This window comes from Taudactylus pleione, unplaced genomic scaffold, assembly GCF_031769625.1.
Source record: "Taudactylus pleione unplaced genomic scaffold, aTauple2 ptg000018l, whole genome shotgun sequence".
NCBI lineage: Eukaryota > Metazoa > Chordata > Amphibia > Anura > Myobatrachidae > Taudactylus > Taudactylus pleione.
Genome location: NW_028284420.1, coordinates 5,353,844 through 5,370,228, shown reverse-complemented (window position 1 = coordinate 5,370,228; position 16,385 = coordinate 5,353,844). Strand labels below are relative to the sequence as shown.

The 16,385-nt window shown below is 41.5% G+C and overlaps 1 protein-coding gene across 6 annotated transcripts in view; it reads left to right on the top strand.

The window, feature by feature from the left end:
* Positions 1-4,813, top strand: part of ATP6V0A1 (ATPase H+ transporting V0 subunit a1) — a 91,053-nt gene extending 86,240 nt beyond the window's left edge. For all 6 annotated transcript variants that reach the window (XM_088442447.1, XM_088442450.1, XM_088442445.1 and 3 more), the window contains one exon: positions 2,303-4,813. In XM_088442447.1, coding sequence (XP_088298573.1) covers positions 2,303-2,396 — 94 coding nt within the window. In that variant the 3' untranslated portion in view covers positions 2,397-4,813. The remainder of the gene's footprint in view (positions 1-2,302) is intronic.
* Positions 4,814-16,385: the final 11,572 nt, after the last annotated feature.

Sequence of the window (16,385 nt, the reverse complement as noted above, 5' to 3'; positions counted from 1 at the left end):
ACTATTGTTGAGCCTGTTGGAAGAATATACAGCAAGACTAAAGGAAAGAGTCAGCCTCTAGAATAGGTTAAAGGGGAAGGGGGTTCTGAGCACCAAGAAACCCCTCCTGCCAGACGCAAGAAAAGGCACCATGCTATTAAGCCCCTCCCGGCAAACTGCAGCGATTTGCTGGTCAGTTGGGAGGTGGAGCCAATATAATGCGATTTAATTAGAATCGTGTAATTGGCCCGCCTCCTCCCGATTGACCCGCGTATCGCTGCATTTTGGCCTGCCAGGTCCCGTCCCCATCCATCTACAAACTGCAAGGCAAGTCAGAGCGTGTGTGTGTATATAAATATATATCTAGCAAGCAGGAATAGAGTGACCATAGGTGTCCAAACCACATTAAAATATGACTGAGAACTGTGTTTAAAAAATATATAACATCCAATTTATTACAAACAGAATATAATGTAGCAGTTCAAAGGAAAAAAAAAAAAAAGTCATTAAAATATATAGCACAGGAAAAGATTGAATAAGAAGGTATTACAACAGCAAGCAGTAGAAATGAAAAATCTCACAAAATAATGAATGGCATGAAGATTAAAAAAAATTAGCAACTTAGATTCTTATCTTTTTCTTGTTATTTGCTATTGTACGTAACGTTAGCTGCGCAGTGGTAAATTAACAATAAGGGTCTGATGCACAGCTGTTGGCCATATAGGTATACAATGATCTTTATTTAAAAACACAAAACATAAAATTGTATTCTGTCTGTAGGCAGGGCTGTGCGCCTCCACTTGGCAGCTTTTACGCGTTGTTTACGACAAGTCATCATCATCTGTCCGTTATTCACATTACACCACACATTACTGTCCGTTTTTCACATTACACCGCACAGTAGTACAATTTATACACGTTACACCACAGTAGAGCCCACACACTGCGCTCCCCTTCCCACATCCCACACACTGTAGTCCCCTTCCCCATATTACACAGTGCTTCCATTCCCCCAGGCAGAACCCACACAGTGATCCCCTTCTCCCATCCACATCCTATACACTGCTCCCCTTCCCCCTTGTGTTGCCATTCCCCTCCTCCTCCTAATCCCACGTCCTCCGGCGGCCACGGCTCCCCTCACTGCAGTGCACTTAACTTCCAGACTGTGTCTTCTCCCCTCCTGACTACAACTAGTGGCTCACACTTACTTGAATCTTCTCTTCACGGCTCCTCACAGACACTCTTTCTTCTTCAGCGCGCTCGTAACGTCATGCACACCAGGATAAAAAAACAAAACAAAATTTTATTGTGCCAGGTCATGTGATCCCGGCCCTCCGTGCCTGATTACTGCAGTGCAGCAACGCAAGCACAGGGGAGCCTGGCCATCAGTGCAGCGAGGGCACTGATCCTGTCAGGGTGGAGGAGAGGGAGCAGCTAGAGATGGGTCCGAGGTGGAGGGGCACGGGGATACTTGCGGGCTGCGGCTAGGACCTGCTGCCGCCGCCAAGACTGTGATTTAAAAAAAAAACATGGGGACTCAGCAGCGCCCTCCAGGGGCCAGCGCTCCGGGCGACGGCCCTGTTAGCCCGCCCCTAGAACCGTCCCTGTACATGGCCTTTGTTAGTACACCCATTGCCACCTCCAGGTGCAGGCAGAGTGATGCATTTCTGCATGGGCACTGATGTGTGAGTTCAATTTGAACATTCACAGAGCAAAATACTGCTGTTACTGGCGTAGTACGCACTTCCATCACCCCTAAGTCTCTTCAGAACAACAAAAATGGTTACATTCTCGACCTTGTAGGACAGCTATATCCCTAGTCTAACACTGTTATACTGTATGTAACAAAAGGCTACTTTTTAAATACAGTACAGGTTGAGTCTCCCATATCCAAAATGCTTGGGACCAGGCGTATCTTGGATAATGGAATATTCCATATTTTGGAATATGTGTATACCATAATGAGAGATCTTGGGAATGGGACCCAAATCTAAACACTGAACGCGTTTGTGTGTTATACACACACAGCCTGCAGGTAATGTTATACAATATTTTCAATAATTTTGTGCATCAAAAAATGTTTGTGTACATACATGAAATTAATTTGTTTCATATACACCTTATACACAAAGCCTGAAGGTCACTTTATACTAAATATTTTTTGTTAGAATTTTGTGCTTTAAACAAAGTTTGTGTACATTGAACCATCAGAAAGCAAAGGTTTCACTATCTGTCATGCTAAAAATATTCCATATTTTGGAATATTTGGATATGAGAGACGCAACCTGTAATAACTTTTATATTTTTCTTATTTATCTTTCAGGGTGGAATTTCAAAACAAATTTTATATTGGAACAGGGTTTAAGTTTATGCCCTTTTCATTCGAGAGCATCCGAGAGGGCAAGTTCGATGACTGAGTTTCCACCATCAGTTGTGCTACTCTACCTCCCTGTAATGTTTTCCTGTCATGGTGTATTGATGTGAAACCTCGCCTATCATTCATGCTTCATAGACCTGCTGTAGTCTTAAGATGGTTATAGTTGTACAGGAATCTGTGTTCATTAAGCAGCCTACTAAATAAAGAGGAAATACAGCCTACCATGAAGGGTGAATAATTCTTAAAAATACCAATATTTTTAATATGCAGATCAACCAGTTTCTTTATCTTCACATCCAGATTTTCTTCTGCTATTCTCCTCACCACCTTCTACCTCATTATTTTGTTAAGTAATGATACATTTTAGCGGTCATGTCTGGTATTGCAGTAAATAATCTAATTCAGTAATGATTTCTAAACAAGGTTGGATGGTTTAAAACAAATTTTTTTTTTTTTTTTAAACACACTAGTTTTTTTTAATTATTATTATTATGCTGTGACTACAGGCATGGCGCCATGGTATTATTCCATATTCTTGTTGCTTGTGGTCTTCATTTGAGTGAGCTGAACCAATACAGTAAATTCACACGCAACAGAGAAATAGGGAGGGTGAACCAGATCAGAGAGGTACTAAATCTACCTAGCATCAGCTAAGACTCCACAAACTCCTCCCCTAACAGTCCTATAGGACAGGAGAAAACCACAACTAACATTCTCAATCTTAAAGGGTGAACATCTCCAACACATTAAAGAGGCAATACACAGAGAAACACCTCATGGTTTAATCTCCTTTTATGGTTTTTTCAATTAAAAACCTTCACTCCTACTGAGCTGAATGGAAGGAAGAAAGACAGGGCTAAATGTAATAGCTTGTGATCTTCAGCCACTGCGGAGATTTGTGAATCTCTTCGTATTTTTTAGATGGCAATTTTTTAAGGGCTAAACCAGCTTGATTTAGCCTTTAAAATGATTGCCGCTTTATAAAATATGGGGAAATTTACATATATATCTCCACAGCGGCTGAAGATTGTAAGCTTTTACATTTAGCCCTTAGTCTGGCTCTCTTTTGTTGTTATATATATATATATAAAAAAAAATAAATCTTAAATTTGGATTGTTAATGTTAGAAAGCATTAAAACATGGTTGCTCAAGGTTTGTAATACATAGCAATGTTTCAAATAAAAAATCTAATAAGCAGGATTACTTTTTTTTTGCATTGAAACATTAATGCTAAAAATTCTTTTTTTTATTTTCAAACCCTGTTTCTAAAAGACTACAACTTTAATATCCTGGGAGATGTACTAAGCCTTGGAGAGAGATAATATACCAACCAGTCAGCTCCTGTCATTTTCCAAACACAGCCTGAAATATGACAGTTATGCTGGATACCCAGCTGCCGACATATTGGCCGTTCAATTGAACGGCCAATATATCGTGTGATTGTCTGACAGTGTGTACCAGCGACATGGTTGTTCACAAACATATTGCATCGACTGTGCAATAGATATGTATTACCGCCTCCCTTAAGGGTGCCTTTCCCCCGGGAGCCCTGACACCTAACCCATATGTTCTGCACAGACTGCCGATATATCTGCAGATCAGTCGATATGCAGATATATCGGTCAGGTGTGTACCCACCTTAAGCTGGTTGGTACTTTCTCTCTCCACTTCATCTCTCTCCAAGTACATTAATTCCCAGGCATTTAGTTCCTCGACATAACTTTATTTCATCCAAATGTATCAATATTGTAAGAGTACCATAATAGCAGAATTTTGTTGACTAGCTTCCTATCTACCTCGGGTAAGCTACAGTAGTCCACAAAAATGTCACTTATAGCTTTTACTTTGTGAGTATTTCTCATATACTGCCCCAATCTGCTAGGTGTCTATAAGAGTACACGTACAGTACCAACACAATATTGTTGGAGGTGTTTGCAGTTTGTGCATGTATTTTACCAATAAAAAAAACAGTAAATGTAAGACAAAGTAAACTTTTGTTTATTGAACCTTGTCATGGCTATTTTACTTTAAACCACAACCCCAAAAATGTCACTAGTTAAAGAAATGCTACTGAATTGGTTTTAAGGTTAGGGGTAGCTGCAGATTTGTTTTTTTAAGCGTATCAATTGCCACATTAGAGACAGCCATTTTGTGGGCTAAGATAGACCGAAAATTCTCAGTTTACTATGAACTAGTGACCTCACTGTGGCATTTTGTGCCCAAGTGCACTCACCAATTCATAGAGAATTGATCAGTAACATGCTAATGATATTGGAATCAGCATTCCTGAATTTAACAGTTTGGTTACTATGGTGATGTTCTATCATTGCCATATATGTTTACATTAGTGCTGTCACTCTTTGCTGATGTCATTTGTATGACCTTATTGCTGCTGTGAATCGGTGAATGAAGTGTTCCTCATTGTAATAAACCTTTAATTTATGACAACCCAAAAATAGTCTTTTGTGTCGTTTTGTTCTTACTTTGCAAAAATGACTAATGTGCATTTCATGTATCCCTCACACATCATCTTGGTTTTCTGGACCACAGGCAAAACTTCCCAGCTGCTAGCCAAGGAAGGCCTTGTGCCTTGAGAAGGATTGTTTCATAGAGATAATTGATCTCCATATAGTAATGGAAAGACTGCATGAGGCCAGTATACTCTACCTTTCCATCTTTGCCTTAACATCTGTTTCTGTAAAGAACCACATGTATTGTCCAATTATAGCAATTCAAGTATTCATTATCGGAGAAGAGGCTGATATTTATTTTATCAAATACTTAAAAGTATTTACATTTTCAATTGTTACAAAATAATAATAAAAAAATAGGAAAAATAGTATAAAAACTAGCACATATCTGAACATAGTATCGGTAGCCAATATGGAAAGTATAGCCTAAAGTTAGTCAGACATATATTATACAATCAAACAATATCAATGATAATACAGTGAGTAAGATGTGGACTGTTGGTGGTACAGAGACAAAGAAACTTTTGGAACCTTTAAGCAGTATCATGAAAGGGATGACAAGAGCATAATGGGAATCTTCCCATAGGGACCAGGCTTTATAACATTTTATGTACCAGACACAAAAATGTTAACGAGAAACAGTCACCCAAGAGGGAAACTTAGGGGGATCAAAAGCCACCCATGTTTGGGCAATATATACCCGGGCCAACGTTAAGATTATTCACGTATAATTGTATTTGGGCAGAAAGAGTTTCTGCCCCAATAGAAGAAAGTACGTGGGGGTTAGTAAAGAAATTTGGATACCCGTATTCCATACACAAGTAACCACCCTAGACCAGAAGGACGCCACACAAGAACAGGATCAAAGAAGATGCTAGAAATCAGAAGAGGGGTTAGCACATTTGGGACAGGAGTCCTTAGAAGACCCTCCAAACACAAAGCTTACTTGGTGTCAAATAGACCCTGTGCAGAATATAAAGTTGGATCTGCTGAAACCTGGCATATGCTGTTGCATCTCGAGGAGAACCTAGGAGAGCTTTCCAATCATTATCAGATAAAACACCCAAATGTAGGTCCCAATGAGTTCTAAGGTTGCATAAACCTGCTCTAGTAGAGGAAAAAAAAAAGAGGAATATGCTAGTGCGGGAAGCAGTCAGGAAACAGACAGTCGAAATTCTTCCTGACTGTGCAATCCCGACGGGACTAATGACAGGCGTCGAAATCCCATCGCCTATCATCCCGACGCCCGGCATGCCGAACGAAGGTAAGCTGGGTGTGGACAGCTGCGTGGGGGTGGGTAGGTCGGGTCAGGCACATCCCTGGGAGACTTAGGTTACGGGGGTTTAGGGTTTTGGGGGTGGGGGGGGCGCAAGAGGGTTAGTTATACTTACTTTACTTCCCAAATCGGGATCTTCACTGGTGCTGGGCTTCCGGTGTCAGGATTTGAACCGGTGGTCATTCATACCAATCCCGCAAGTGCAGAGGTTCCCAAACTCTGCCGTTACAGTCCCTCTTTTAAGGCTATCCATGACTTAGCACAAGTGACTTAATTAGTACCTCAGTCAATTTGATTTAACCATCTGGACTCGAGCATGGATATCTTTAAACCTTGACTGTAATGGCTGAGTTTTGGAATCTCTGTGCTAGTGAAACAGTCCGTCCAGGAGAGTATGGACTAATAATCAACCTGGAGTTTCAGAGAAGACGGGAACTGTACCTCCCCACTGTGCACAGGGAGAGCATGTCGGAGCTGAAGATACCTATAAAATAAATGTGCTGGAAGACCATATGTAAACAATAAATATGCAAATGAGTGGAGAATCCTATCTTGATACAATTGACCGATAGCAGCCACAGCATATGACCGCCATATTGAGCGACCCTTAAGCCCACAGATCTCTGGAAAAACAAAATTATTTCAAATCAAAGAACACAAATCAATTACAGGATCCCCCAAAACTTTTTCTGCAGTGAGCCAAACTTGACAAACTTGTAGCAACAATGGTGGGCTTTGAAAAAAATTATGCCCAAGCCAGCAAAAACTGTAAGGGGGTAAAATTCAAACCTACCTTCTCAAGGAGAACCAGAGGAAGGTCCCCTTGATCTAAAGGGTTAGCCCACTCTTTCAACTGTGTTAACTGAGCAGCAAGATAATAAAGGTGCAAATATGGTGCATACCACCTTCCTCTCAAGGCCGACAGAGGGTCTTGTGGGCTATACGCAATCTTCTATTCCCCCAAACGAAAGAGGTAATACAGCTAGAAATTATAATAAATTGGGATAGAGGGACATACACAGGAGAATGTTGTAGTATATACAAAAATTTGGGCTGAATTATCATCTAGATCAACACGGCCAGTAACTAAAAGAGGAAGCTTATGCCAAATATGAGACTTGTTTTTTAAATATTCAATTTGGGGGGTAAGATTTAAAGATATACATTCGGCAGGTGAGTGGGAGACCTGTATACCAAGATATTTAAATTATGTAAACCACCTGAGAGGGAGATCATATGCAGAAGGCTGAGAAGTGGTAGAGAGAAGAGGGAAAACAACAGATTTATACGAATGACTGAGTATAGTCCAGAACCCTCCACTAACTCAAGGAGAACAGGCAGAGAACTCATACAAGTTTAGAACAAAATCATATAATCAGCATATAAACCATTTCTTACCTCTTTACCCACAATGCTAGGACCAGATACTTCTGAGGAGGCTCTGACTGCACAAGCCAGTGGTTCTATAGCAAGGACAAATAGCAAAGACCACCACGGGCAGCCCTGCCTAGTCCCCCTCTAAAATAGGAAAGTCTTAGTAACAAAACTGTTAACACTAACCCTGGCAGCCGTGCAGGAGTAAAGGAGCTATGAATTTTGGCTCTACCCCAAATCTAGAAGGCCCCACTCTACTGAATCAAGTGCACAGGATGTGTCCAAGGACTCAACCACCGCCTCATTCATCACATCAGCCTGTTGTGGGTAGATAAATAACCTTCTGAGGTTAATGGCAGTGAATCTCCATGGCATAAAACCAGTTTGATCAGGATGAACAATTTCAAGTACAACTTTATTAAGCTGGAGAGCTAGAATTTTAATATCAGTGGATAGCCGTGAGATGGAGGCGATATGAGTCAGGGTAAAGTGGGTCCTTGCCCAGCTTCGAGATCAATACAATCATGGCCTCTGCCATGGAGGGAGGAGAACCAACATCCAACAGGTTCTCAAATATTTTCAGCAACTTGTGGACAAAAAAACCTCCAAATGAGTACTATATAATTCAATGGGAAGGCCGTCTACACCAGGGGCCTTATTATTAGGGAAGGACTTGGCAGCATCTTCCACTTCCTCCAATGTAACAGGGAAAACCTAAATATTGCTGATGCGAGTCAGACAGAGTAGGTAAAATGATCTTTCCTAGATAGGATGACTGCTCGGACTGAGAGTAGTGAGCTCTAGTCTTGTAAATATCTACATAGTGGGCACAAAATACAGCAGCAATAGAGGGGGTGTCCTCATGAATCGTTCCAACAGCTTCTTACATTCTATGCTCCGTGGTAGGAGAAACCTCAGCTCTAGCCAAATATGCCAAATATTGCCAGTGCGATCACCTTGTATATATTAATCATAGGTTGTAAACAGCAGACACCTCAGCAGTTTTTCTATCAAGAAATCAGTCCACTGCTTATGTACAACGAGCCATTCCACCCTGCCGGCTGGGAGATCACTATCAAGATAGACCGCCTCAAGAGCTCTACTTTTACTCTCCAGCTTTTCCTCATGCTTTTTATTAAAAACTTTTAGCTGTGCAACCCTAGAGATAAAAGAGCCTTCCAAAAACATCTTGAACGAGTACCAAACCAAAGGGGTTGAATCAGAAACCGGTTTCATATAATATAATATTATATATATATATATATATATACACACACACACACACACAATAAAAAAAAAAAAAGTTACCGCCATGCTGCAAGGAGTTAAGAGGCTACTCCCATCTGCCCCAACCGGATTTGATTCAGTCTCCAAAGGAAGCGTCCCTGGAAAACACAAGGTATAAGGACAACAGCAGAGGGAAATGCTCCAAGACACCTCTTGACAAATATTCCACCCAAGAAACAGAGGGGAGTAAAGATATTATGATATTAGGGCCATATCTATGTGAAAAAAACATTATGGGATCCAGGAAAACATGAACAACAACAAACTAATGGGAAGCGTTGGTGCCAGGCATCTATCAGATCCATTTCTGAGATTAGATGTGAAAATGGAATCTGACCTTCCCCCAGTGGCTAAAGGCCCTTCCCTCCATCTATAGAGATATTAATCTAACACAATATTCAATTGTACTCTATCCCCAAGACCAAGTTTTAATTTGCCGTATAACTAAGGAGCGTTTAATCTTATCATTAAGGCCCTGTACATTGATAGAATAATCAACATAGAAAAAACAATCATAAGTATAAAAACACATAAAAACCCAACCACCCCAACACAGGTATACCTAGACCCTAACAAAAAAAACTAAACCTTAAACTAACTCAAACCCACTGCGGAAACAAAACAAAAAAGGAGGGAAGCTATAGCCGTAACATAAAGGACATGAGGTCCCCAACCTAACAGGATCTAGCCAATAGAGAAACTTTTGAAATTGAAAATTAAAACATATAGCAGAAAATTAGGGCCCAACATAAAGCTCCTACAACTGCAGTAGATATAAACCATACCGGAGCAGAAGAGAAAAATTAACCAATAAACAGTAAATAAATTGCATCAATCAGTAGAGGATAAATGCAGTATCAAACATCCAATGTAAGAGAGTCCATCAGGGCAGAGCATCATGATTCGGCGCCTGTAAGCCAATCTAAGTTGAAGACTCGCGTGGAGAATCTAAGCAATGCGTATATCAACCAGCAATCACTTGAAGCTGAGCAGGGAATAACATGCAGTACAGGAGTTGTAGATCTTGTATTGGACATATTACCTGAAGAAACTGGGAGCGAGAGATTTGGGGATGTAGTCGGTCGGGATGTCGGCACAGAATGCCGACGCTGGAATCCCGACGTTAAGTATTAGGGTTAGGCTGTGGGGGGGAGGTTAGGACACTTCGGGATTCTAACCACCGGCACCCCGACTGTCGGGATCCCGAACTCAACCCGATATTTGGACATCAGCAGAAAAGTCTTGAAATACGGCAACTCAGTGACCATTATATTCCAAAGGGCCTTTGATTCTGGCCAAATGGAGAATGGAACCACGGTCCTTGTAATGAAGAACTTTAGCAATAAAAGTCTGTAGATGTGTGCCAGGTGGAAGAGGACAAGGTAGCGATTCGATGGGCTTGTTCGATTACAAACTACGAGGTAAAGGAATCTCATCGAACATGGTTACCAGCCAAGATTCCAGAAATTGTTCGAGATTTGTACCTTCCGCTTTCTCAGACAGGCCTACAAACGGTCATTGGTCCTACGGAGGCGACCCCCTATATATCGATTAAATACTGCTGACAGGCGGCCATTTGGGTTTCCAGAGAAGTCAGTCTTCCCGGGACAGGAGCACTAATGTCCTCTAGAATGAATTCTCCATCTCCCCAAATCTGTCCCTCATTTTCGGCATATCTTGCAGTTTAAGGGAAATGTCAATATGGACCTCTGCCACTCTGTCCGCCAGCCTATTCTCGGAATCAGTAATGGCCTGTAATAATTGATTCATGGTGACTTCAATATATGCAGCCATACCAGGAAGTGAGGGAGCAGTCTCCGAGACAGAAGGAGTTGACGCTTTAGTCGAGGTGGGGGAAGGACTCCCTGGGCAAACTTTGACAACATAGCAGCAGCAGAAGCATGTGACCTCGGCACAAATAGGTAAATAGAACAGAAAAAAACTGTTACAAAATCAGGTCCAGGAGAGAGATGGATGATCAACAGGGAAGCAGGAATCTTATTATGTTATAGTTCCTACATTCACACAAAATGTAGTATGTCATCACATTGGCACACTGCACCCATCCAAATAAAAATAAAACATCTCCTACAGCCATGGCCAAAAGTTTTGAGAATGACACAAGTATTGGTTTTCACAAAGTTTGCCGCTTCAGTGTTTTTAGACATTTTTGTCAGATTACTATGGTATACTGTAGTAAAATTACAAGCATTTCATAAGTGTCAAAGACTTTTATTGACAATTACATTGTTTATGCAAAGACTCAATATTTGCAGTGTTGACCCTTCTTTTTCAAGACCTGGCATGCTGTCAATCAACTTCTGGGCCACATACTGACTGGGTCAGGCACCTACCTCGACTGTTAGGGTTAGGCACCAAGAAGGAGGTAATGATATTGGATCAGAACCTCTATATACCCCTGCCTGTACCTTCTAAAATCCTTCCTATAAACTTCTAAGGATGACGCTAATTTGCATACGCAGTCTTACAGTGAATAAAGACTTAGACCTGGAATCTGTGGTTCCAAAGCACAAGTGTTATTCAAGTAAAAGTTCAGACAGTTACACGCAATTGATACAGACACAATTTAGGCGCAAAAGGAATTATACACACCCAAGTACAGTATACATACGCAGCGCTTCCGGACCCGAAGATAGGCATCAACAAGAGACCCCTCGTCATTCAGCATGAAGACTAAGAACCCAGCGTTTGAGCACACATATTTATACCTCCCCAGAATAGACAGGACAATAGAGAAGTTTGTTGCTGATGTAATTGGTTCCCAGGGGAGAAGCATCTGTTACAGAGCATTTAACAGGCTGGTTCAAATAGACTCTCCCTGCCTCTAACAGCTGGGGATCTTTCCCTTCCCGCCCCCTGCAACACCCTAACAGTTGTTCATGAAATATACATTATGTTGCTTGTAGTCTCTGCGATCCATAACTCGAGAATGCATAATGCGATCTCCCCACCGATAACACTGGAATACTGTGGAAAGAGTACGCATCAGTACGAAACCAAACACGACTTGTTTAGCATGTATAATACCTTAGTTATCAAATATTTTTATTTCTCAGCATTTAAACTAACTGAACCAACTCAAATCATATACTTTAGAGCTTATTAAACCTATAAAAAAATATGAATGTGAATATGTAATGTGTGAGTATTCGGGGTTTGATATAAGGACGCTAGTTAACTTGGGGCAGATGCGTGCGCATAAAGCTAATAAAACAGCGGTTTCATACAAAGTGCTTTGCATTCGCTAATATGCGACTAGTTAACAGCGCAATTGTGCATATTAATGTGTGTATGAGAAATGGTGAAAGATGCAATCGCATGGTGCTAATAGTATTATCGCCACATGTACTAAAATGTGAGTTTATCTAAAATGGCACTTAGGGGGCCATTCGCAAAATGGCGTCTTGCGATCTCATTTTCAAGATGGCATCTTGTAGCCAATCGCAAGATGGCGTCGTCGCGATTAAATCTTAAACTGAACTTGTCTCAGCCAATTATTCAGCTTCGACAGTCCACCCTTTGATAGCAAACAACATGCTATCACAATCTGCTATTAGAATTTAATTTAGGCTTACATTTACATATTATTTAGTGTTATTATGGGATGGCACAAGGTGGTTCTTAATCCATCAATAATGTGTCTCTGGGTGGGGACATAAAACTACTATTATACGCACACCGCGGATCTTGGAAGATCATGTGAAAGGTGTGAGAATGCACCAGTCTTATAACAGCAGTCTTGAAGGGGAATTGAGACTTTACATTATCTGAAGTGTTCTATAAATAACATTTCAATAATACATTCTATGCATGTCTAAATATAATACATCAAACGATAGTATTTCCTAGTTCAGGGTTGTAATGCAGTTCTATATTTACCTCGGTATACATATTGTCATTACTGACCACCATCATAGTTTCATTCATACGTTTTACTCTGTTTTTAAATTTTCCACACTTCAACACAATAGGAACACACCGGACGCATATGCCAATTATTATGCTGACAATCAGTATAAGGATTAAGAATTTGCCTATGCTGGCGATCACTTCCTGGACCCATTCCCCTAGACCTGAGAACCATTTTACTGGGTTCAGCCATGAAACCCATCCTTCTATCTTCTCCCCTACTTCAGCCACCGAAGCGTTATGGTTCTTACGAAACTCCCATTTTAGCTGCAGAATTTCATCCATCTTTTGGTCTATCACCTCGTTGGGGTCGCTGGTATCATTGGTGACATAGGTGCAACCTTTTACTCCAAATTGGGTGGCCAATGTTACGCAAAACCCTCCAGTAACAGCAGTTAAATAATTCAGCACTAGCCTGTGTTGCACTAATTCTTTCTTGTACGCTTGCAATTCTCTCCCTGTGTACCTGAATGTGTCATCGTACATCTCGTGATATTATCTATCAATTTAGCAAGTTCCTGGATATATCTAAAATTTAATGTACCCCGAGCGATCCTGGTGGGATCCAATGCGACTAAAACTTGAAAGCCAGTTGTCTCACTGATTAACTGAGTGGCTTTATGTACGTCACCAGGTATCATATTTCTTTTGCCTCTGTGTTCATATTGTGTGTGAAGATATGGTGACGGTGTGTTTTTATGCATTTCAACATGTGTGAGGGTCATAACTTCTGGGACTACTCTTCCCAGGTAACACAAAACTCGGGGTGAGCCATTTATATGCTTTTCTTCCACAGATGAAATATACATTATCAGGGAGAACATAAGGAATGGTATGCATCATTATCATTAAGCACATTTCCCTTGCAAACAATCCTATTTCTGGTTCTTCCATCTGGTGCATGCAAGTTTCTGGCTGTATTATTTTAGCACAATAACCATATGGCACCTTACCAATCATTTCTTTAGTGGAAATCAATGGAGCGTAACAGATCATGGTTTATGGACTCATTATCAGCTCTTTGTGAGAAGGTCATCGTCTGATTATTGCCCGTCACTTCCCAACTCCCGGGTCTATTGGGGTTGGTTATGTTTAAGCACAAAAGTGATCTATTTACTTGGAATTGATGGAGTTTGAAATGAGGTGGTTTGGATGAGAGAAATTTTCCATCCAAGGTTTTCCCTTTTTGCAATTCTAAAATTTCCATGGTATTTAGCGGAAATGGCACCAACCCTACGTTATGCTGTCCCTGTGGCACATGTGAACACACCCAGCAATCAGTTTGATTGAACACTTTGCCTACCATGCCATGATAATCCTCTAGAGGATACCCACCCCAGTATGGATTATATTTAGGTTGGCACCGTTGGATACAGTTCTCATCAACTAGGGACCCACAAAGCTCACAAATACAGGAATCTTCAGACGATAAACCGCCACACCTTCCCCGAATATCCAGAATGACAGCTCTCTTAACAATAACAGTACTAAGATTGGTCAGACACTCCCCTGATTGGCATTGCACTCCTCCTGACTCCACCCCATCAGCACTGCCATCAGCTCCCGTTTCCTCAATCGGTCCCCCATCACAGACACTGGATATCCCCGAACTGACCAGGATGGTGAACACTCTAAAAGAGAATATGAAAATGAACACAGCAAGCCTGTCCATTGTCACAACAAGATCTGCAAATTTCTCTCAGTTCAGGTATCTCACTACAACCTGTTCAATCCTCCCGGAACAAGCTCGCGATCGACAGGTCCAGGCTATCAGCTTTGTCTCCGACTTGTTTCTCTACCGGTTGATTGACCTTTTTGCAGTGCGTGGAATGGACCCAGGTATCTCTCTCGGCCACCTTCAAAGATGTAGTACTAGTCAGCAGCACCTGGTATGGACCCTGCCACCGATCAGTCAAACAACCTGAACGCAGTAAATTTTTGATCATTACATATTCTCCTGGTTCAACATCATGACAGTTAGTTTCAGGCATATCATTAGACAACAATTTCAGTTTCTGCTGCTGTTGCTTTAACTGCTTACTCATTGATATAAGATACTTTACAGTTACCTCGTTGTTACCCTTTCAGGTCTTCCTGTGGACTTATAATTAAATGAGGTTGTCTACCGAACAATATTTCAAATGGGGACAGATTCAGAGGAGGTCTAGGAGTGGTCCTTATGCTATGTAGGACCAAAGGTAACGCTTCTGTCCAGCCTAGTCCAGTCTCTGTCATGATTTTACTTAACTTATTTTTAATAGTCCCGTTCATCCTCTCTACCTTGGCACTGGCTTGCGGTCGGTAGGGGGTATGAAGTTGGCTATTAATACCCATCAGCTTACACATATTTTGAAAAACACCTGTGAAATGGGTACCCCTATCACTCTCGATGATTTTAGGGATACCGTACCTGCATACAAATTCCTGAACTATTTTTTTTGCAGTAAACGCAGCAGTATTAGTGGACGCTGGGTAGGCCTCAACCCAGTTAGAAAATACGTCTGTGCACACTAATACATACTTAAGGTTCCTGCAGGGTGGTAATTGGATGAAATCAATTTGTATCACCTGGAAAGGTCCATCAGTCGGTGGAATGTGGGACGGTTCGGTAGGGATCGCTTTCCCTATGTTCTTTCTCAAGCAGGTTAGACAGGACATTGCTATCTTTTCTGCTTGTGAAGAAAAACCTGGTGCGCACCAGTATGCCCTCACCAACTTGCACATACCCTGTTTACCCAGATGAGTCAGGCCGTGTTCTGCCTCAGCCAGGCTGGGGTAATATGCCTTTGGGGCTTCTGGCTTACCATGTCCGTCCCTCCAGAGCCCAGAGGACTCTTGCCCACATCCCTTGGACTTCCAAATGGATTTTTCCTGAATTGAACACAAATTTTGCATCATAATTAATTTCAGCATATCAATTGTTTGAAATGACATAATTGTTTCAGTTGGAGAAAACATTTTTAACCCTGCTGCCCATTTTGCAGCTTCATCAGCTCTGTTGTTGCCCAGTGACACCAGGTCATCCTCACATGTATGGGCTTTGCATTTAATTACTGCCACCACTTTCGGCAGTTGGATTGCTTCTAAAAGATGTTTTGTGTGTCGGGAATGTACAACTGGTGTGCCTGCTGCTGTCATAAAATTTCTCAGACGCCATAGAGCCCCAAAATCGTGCACCACCCCGAACGCGTACTTCGAGTCAGTGTAAATGTTAGCAGATTTGCCTGCTGCCAGTTCACATGCTCTAGTCAGTGCTACTAACTCTGCCACCTGGGCTGAGTGAGGAGGACCGAGAGGTTTAGCTTCTATGATGTCTGTGTCATTTACAACAGCATAACCTGTACATAATTCACCTGTGTCTGTTTGTCTATGACAACTCCCATCCTTATAAAAAGTTACCTCCACATTCTCTAAAGGTGTGTCATGTATGTCAAGTCTAGCAGTAAAGGTCTGATTCAGATATATCATACAATCGTGCGTATCATTATGTCTTCCGAACTCACCTCCCGCCAGCAACTCCTCTCCTTCCACCCTTTGTACATCATGTTGTACATATGGTAGGTATGTTGCTGGATTCAGCATACTGCAACATTTAGCAGTAATATTTGCAGGAGCGATTAGAGCTAGTTCCCATTTGGTGAACCTAGCCGAGGAGACGTGTCTGGTTTGAGCTGAGTTCAACAGAGCAGA